Below are 6,641 nucleotides of genomic sequence, written 5' to 3'. Positions count from 1 at the left end.
CTTTTCTTTTTGTCGCTGCTTTTAATTGAACTATTCATATCTTAGACTGCACTGTAACTTTTATCCATGTATTTTTTCTTTTAATGTTTATTTTATTATCTTTTCTTTTTAATGACTGATTTTAAATGGCATTTTCTTAATGTCTTTCGTTTTTTGTAAAGCACTTTGAATTGCCTTGTGTTGCAAGGTGCTATATAAATAAACTTTTCTTGCCTTGCCTTGCAACTTATAGTTTTATTTATTTTGAATTTTTTTTTATTTTGCTTGATTTTTTTTTCTTTTTCTTTTAAACTCATAGTTTTGCTTTATTCTGAGAAAGTGTTGCTTTATCTTTATGATACAAAACTAATCCCATACTCCCGCTGCTTTATGGGGTTGAAGCAGGAGCTGCATTGAGAAGGGACACACTGTTCAGACTTTTAATGAAGAGTACCCATCCATCATGACGTCACAAGCAACCAAATGAACAAATATCTGTGCAGGACGATGGAAACAAACGCATATTTGGTTTTGAAAAGTTTTTTTGTATGGCCTTGTCAGCTCTGGCTGAGGTGGAAGAGAGCGTTCTTTCTGAGTTGAGTGGCACTGTGTGGAGGAGGCCCTTTCTCTGCATGCTAATCAAGCAAACCTTTCTTTCTCTCTTTCTCTCTCTCAAACACACACAACATCGGAAGTGGCTGCATGGTAAAATAATTCAGGACTGAGGTTTCTCTGGACGGGTTTTATTCCCCTTTTTGTTGCGTATGTCAAAACAGTACATCTCAAAAGGTTTTTCACAACACATATTGACTATGACACATATTATTATATAAAAAGAATTACCTACAAAATGACCACTTATAATTACCGACCACTATTATTTTTCTTTTTATTCAAATGCCTTCATGGCACAGGAAGATCCCCAAAAAAGAACATTTGTTATGTATTGTAAATAGAAAAGTGAAAAGTAAATAATGACAGCAAAACTATATCAAAATATCACTTTACAAACTGGAAGTAGAATTCAAGGGGCCACTTTCAGGTGAAAAATTAAGACAATGTATCAGTGCCAAAAGCTGCACGATTAGCCACCTGACGCTTGCTCGAAAGTAAGTCAATCTCCATACACCACCATTACAAAACGCCAAAGCAGAAATAATCATGTTTACAGGTTGGAACAAAAAAAAAGTTGGTGTCTTTATCTAATGTACCTGTTCATTACAACGGGACAGTGCTGATGTTTATACAACTCACCCTCTTCAATCATTTTAAGGATTAAGGGCGTCTAAGATCCACCTACCAGCTTATTCTTCTTTGAAAAGGAAACTGGTGACGAGTATTTGATGGTACACAGTTAATTGAAAGCAATAATATTAAGGTAAAATATCCCGTTGATACATTTCAATATAACTAATCACTAATCACATCACTAATAACAAAGAAGTATAGTACCAACCAATTGTTTTTAAGCGGAAATGCTCAGTGCACAGTTTGACACATCTAGCTGCGGTTGATCGACTTCCTGTAAAGCAAATGCTGCTGAAAAAAAGAATCCCTTATTTACTGTATTATAAAGCTATAGGGAAGTAAAGGCAGGTGCTCAGGAAACACATTGAACACACATTTAACCCTAGACTTTATCTTTTGGTTCCTCAGTGCCTTTACAGTTGGAGGCGGATGCGGCCTCGGTGGACTTGGAGTCAGTGGCTTCTTCTTGTGGCTTTGAGGCCTTTTCAGCAACTTCACTCTTTGCAGTTTCCTCCTTCTTCTTCTCTTCCTTTGGTCCATCCTCCTTTACCTTCCCGCCTTCTTCCTTGGTGGTACCATTACCCACCTCCTCCTGCGTTTGACCAATGTCAGACATCAACACTGTGTTCTCTTTGGCTTCTAGCTCTGATGCGCTTTTGTTCCTCTTGGCGGTTCCCATCCAGTATTCGGAGGTGCTGATCAGGTCTGCGTTGCTGCTCAGCGCCTTGATGTGTCTGCTCTGCTGGCACACCTTCCATATCAACAGCAGAGTAGAAACCAGCAGAATGGTACACGCTATGATCAGTCCGCCGCTCACCATGAACAATGGAAGGCATTCCTTCCTGTACATATTGATAGGGGTGGTGGTGGAAGTGGTGGTAGTATAAATGGTGGTGGGCCGATGTGTGCCAGATGGCATTGAAGTGCTATGACTGCTGAAGTCCAGGGAGCCTGGTGAAGGTGACTCAGACTGATTGTTGGCCTCACTTGTGTGATCAGGTAGGGATGTTTTTTGAAAAGTTGGTAAAGTGGAGTCTGCAGTTGAATTGTCTTCTTGAGTAGTTGAGGCAGGATCTGTAGTAGTCAGATTTTCAGCAGCACTAGTTCCTGCGATCGTTTCAGCACCGCACAATAGTGAACCAAGGAGTTCTACGCAGCACAACAGGAAGAGCAGTCCCTTCATGTTGCTATCTGAGAAGACAAGATAGCTGTTTAGTAAAAAAATAGGTTTTGAAATGCAGATTTGATACAGGAAGAACAGTTAGCAGGAAGCTCAGACACAGTACCTCACTTTATAATCAATGGGGCAGCTTTAGCCAAATAAAAATGAGTCATTTATTACTATGGACATTAACTTAAGTATTAGATGTGTGAGTCTGGTCTTTCTGACATGATAATATCCGTACTTGCAAAAAAAGAACTATTTTTTGTCACTTCTGCAACACAATACTCGTGATTCACCACAAATACACTTTTACGTTTTGTTCTGCGATTAAACTAATATTGTCCACAGTCACTCATTTTCTTATATTGATTATTTGATGCTACTTTATACAGTGTTTTTAATACTAAATCATGAAGGCAAATGTTGCCTTGTAAAAAACTAATATATGTTAACACAAATATAATATGACGCTACCCAGCAGTACATGTTATAAATAGCCCAACTTTTACCCACTGATTTAAGTATACCAATCCTATGATTCGTCATTGTAATATTTAGTATTCTGAAATGGACCATTTGTGATGTGTGATGATATATTATCCATAAGTTTAATTTCATACATAAATACATACATACATATATACATGTACATTGGAACCAGCTGCATCACTTAAAACAAAAACGCAATTTAGCTTTCACAATGTAGTGCATTTTTTTGTTTTGTTTGAAATGTTTCGCCATAGTTTCCAATAAAGTAGTTGATTCATTTCAGATTCATCACTTACTCATTTACAGAAGTTCTTCAAAACTATATTTGGTGCATTGTTTTGGGGACATAATTATGAAGACATGATTGTAATTGTACAGCAAATTCCTAAAACTGATGTAAATTCATGCTAAAGTGACAGTTAAGCCCATACTGTACTGTATTTGCTATACCGTATACTGTGTATTTTGTATGTAGAAAACAGTGTAAAAAGTATATTTTATCATCAGGATTTAGAACAGAACCGTACAAAAACACTATCAACACGTTAAAACATATTCCTTATTCTTAGAAGTCTTACCGGCCTAAACATTAAGTTGATACTATTTTTCTCTGTTGCATGATGTCAGAATTTACATATCTCAAACACAAAAGTATTAATAAATGGCACTTACATTGCTGATGATCTTGATTTATTTCCAAGAAGAATATGGTTTAATCAAATAATAAAAACGTACGGCGAGTAAAGAGAGATGAGCGGTGTGTAAAGGAACTATGTCAAATGATGGGAATCCAAATAAATGGCATTACCATCCGTCTGTCTTCTGCTTACTTCTCCATTTGAACTATAAAAAGAAAAGGAAGTGGTTTTGTGTTCTGTACGAGGCTGAAGCTGGTCACGCAAACATCTGTCGTGTGGCAGACTATTTAAAGTTAGAGGCATACTGAGCAACACACTTACGATAAATAGCTCTAGAATCATTGACCAGAGATTATTTTAAGCCTGGTTAATAGCATTTTAGTAGTCAAGTGGTAAAGACACAATATTCTTCTTTTTTTTTAAATGACAAGCCATCTCATCTGCCTTGGATAGCTACGTCATGTGAAGAGGCCCACAGCAGATTTTAGTTGAGACAAGAGGATTAAACTTCTATACTTCCGTTTCTTAAGTGTCATGTACTTATTTTGGTCTTGGCCACAATTTCTTCCAAAAACTTTATTTAAAGTTCCTATTTAATGTCATGCACCTATAACGCAAGGCCTTTTGACACGTCAGTAGATTATGAGGACATGCAAGTGGAAAATGTTGCAGCATGACACATGAAGGTGACTCAGATATGTAAAATGGGTCCAATTCAACATCTGTTCCTGGCACAAAATAAATAATAATAATTTGCATCGATTGCAAGTGTATTAGTGTAATAAAGTTCCCCTTTTTGTTTCTGCGGTAAATGTACATTTGTATATCCGGTGCGATTCGTGGGTATTTCTGCTGCGTGTGTTCACATGCACCTGTAACTTGTCTTAGCATCATCCTGACACTTGACACCAGAGAGATAAAAGACAGCAGTTTCTAAAGTCAGGTCTGTTTTGCAGGTATTCAACTGAAGACCCTCGAGTGTATAACCCTTGTGGTTGACCTGCTGCACTTTTGTTGTCACGGCAATGACAACAAATATCCGTTTAGACCATTTCATCAATTATCTTGTGCAGTGGCCAGAAATGCTGATAAATGCAATGAAGATTCCATATATTTTTAAGCAGGGCTGTTGACTTAACCTTATTTTTTTTTCAACTAAGACAAAAGCACCACTTAAAATCATCTTTGGTGTTTACCAATACGTTTTGGAATCCCTTCCTATTTCTTGGACATTTGTAAAAGCACTAAAAATAACATATAAGCTTGTGAGAGAAAAGTTGAAAAAAGCTGATTTTGAAGTAAAAAATGAAGCTAAGTAGCTTACCCTGTTTTACGGGAAGAGAGAGAAACACATTTTCTCAATTTCTCCAATGCAATAGGAAATTCTAAATGGGCCCAGATAGATAATATTAAGTGCTAATTCAGTCTCTCCCCTTGACACCGATTCAATTTGATAAAGCCGAAATCTGACCAAATATGTTTAAGGGGAAGTGAGATTAGAAGGACCTGAGATGACTTCATCTCAAAAGCCCCACACATCTCTCCCTGGGTGATGGAAAGTCCCATCTGTCATTAACAAAGACCACAGAAGAGGTGATTTAATAGCAACTTTCCTTTCATCAAAAAGGCCACTCAAACTGCTTTAAATGACACAGAAGGCAATCGAGAAATATGTTTAGAAATTGAAGTCGATAAAATTAGATAAAATGACAATATCAGATGAAAATATGCCAAAATAGAATAAGGCAGTGACATTCATTTTTACAAGTCTATTCCAAAGGGGGTGAGGCAGGGGAGTGTGAAGAAAAGAAGTTCAGGTTCAGGTTCAGGTTATTTATTTGTACCCGTAGGTAGATTCTGTTTGCAGAGAAAAAGACAAGGGTTCCATCCTGACACTAAAAATAAACACAAACAACAGACACATCTCTAATAAAGGACTAGTAAAAGTACAAGTACAAGTATACCCTGCTCAACCAAATCTCAAAATATTTTTAAAAAAAAACATTTTAAGAAGGAAAACACTAGTACAAACATGGACATTAAAAATTCACAATTAAATAAATAAATACAAATAGGCATCTGTGTGACGCTCCTATGATGTGTTAATTTGTGCAATAGCTGCTGGGATAAAACTGTTTTTATACCGCTTCGTTCTACTCCTTGGGACAAGTAACCTCCGGCCCGAAGGAAGAAGCTTGAATTCTGAGTGCAGAGGGTGGGAGTCATCGTCTAATATGGAGCTGGATAACCGCTGTAACTACCTGAGGTACAGGGTCTCCAGGTTTAGCTGTGGCTCACCATCAGTCTGCTGGACCACTTTACGATCTGACTCAGAGAGGTTCTGCTCTTTAAAGTCAGGTTACCAAACCATGACATTAGTGAAAAAGACAGAATTGACTCGATAAAAGCACGATAAAACATGATCATCATGTAAGACAGTACAAACGCTGGTGCCCCCTTTTGCACACAGCTTCACAGCCAGTGGAGGAGCTGACTTGATCAGATAAGGTCCCATTCACCCTCACTCTTTGTGTCCTATTGGTTAAAAAATCAAGAATCCAGCCCATAAGATTATTGCTTATTTCAAATTGTTCTAAAAGTCTGCCAATTAGAATATGAGGTTGAATTGTGTTAAAAGCAGAGGAAAAATCAACAAATAAAATAGCATGAGATCCAATTCCCTCCAAGTGTTTAAAAAGTAAGTCACATAAGGTGACCGTGGCATCCTCCACTCCTCTGTGTGAAGAACTAGAAAAATGATCCATGAGCTGGTTGTAAGCACACTGAGGCTGTGATGTCATGTCTTCGCCACATTGAGGCTGCTGTGTGTCAGGGCGAGTCTTCTCCGATGGGTAGTGAAGGCCATCTGGCCTGAAGAGATGCCAGATGGAAGTTATCAATATAATTGATCCCTTTCAGACTGCATAGTTCTGCTGAGCCCTCATAGTCTGCTGAACTTGTTGATCCCATGTTGACCGTTGGCAGTGGTCCAATAATATAAATAACCTCCAGGTTGTCCAGACAATTAAGCAGCTCAATGAAATCCCATTTTGGCACATTTGATTGACCTTTGCAGACATTACTGGCCCCCACATGTAGAATCATGTCGTGTTTTATTCCTC

The 6,641-nt window shown here is 37.8% G+C and overlaps 1 protein-coding gene across 1 annotated transcript; it reads right to left on the bottom strand.

Annotated features, from left to right (window-relative positions):
- Positions 1–706: 706 nt before the first annotated feature.
- On the bottom strand, positions 707–3,741 carry LOC117552900. The gene is made up of 2 exons (XM_034226580.1): positions 3,554–3,741; positions 707–2,418 (listed from the first exon to the last, which is right to left on the bottom strand). The coding sequence occupies exon 2, from the start codon at positions 2,408–2,410 to the stop codon at positions 1,610–1,612; it is 801 nt and encodes a 266-aa protein (XP_034082471.1). The 5' UTR covers positions 2,411–2,418; positions 3,554–3,741; the 3' UTR covers positions 707–1,609.
- Positions 3,742–6,641: the final 2,900 nt, after the last annotated feature.

This window comes from Gymnodraco acuticeps, unplaced genomic scaffold (genome assembly GCF_902827175.1).
Source record: "Gymnodraco acuticeps unplaced genomic scaffold, fGymAcu1.1, whole genome shotgun sequence".
Classification (NCBI taxonomy): Eukaryota; Metazoa; Chordata; class Actinopteri; order Perciformes; family Bathydraconidae; genus Gymnodraco; species Gymnodraco acuticeps.
The sequence above is the reverse complement of the archived record's forward strand: the minus strand, read 5'-3'. Positions and strand labels throughout refer to the sequence as shown.

Excerpts from the sequence above, each read along its gene's own strand:
- LOC117552900 (XM_034226580.1), bottom strand. The coding sequence starts at position 2,410 with ATGAAGGGACTGCTCTTCCTGTTGTGCTGCGTAGAACTCCTTGGTTCA.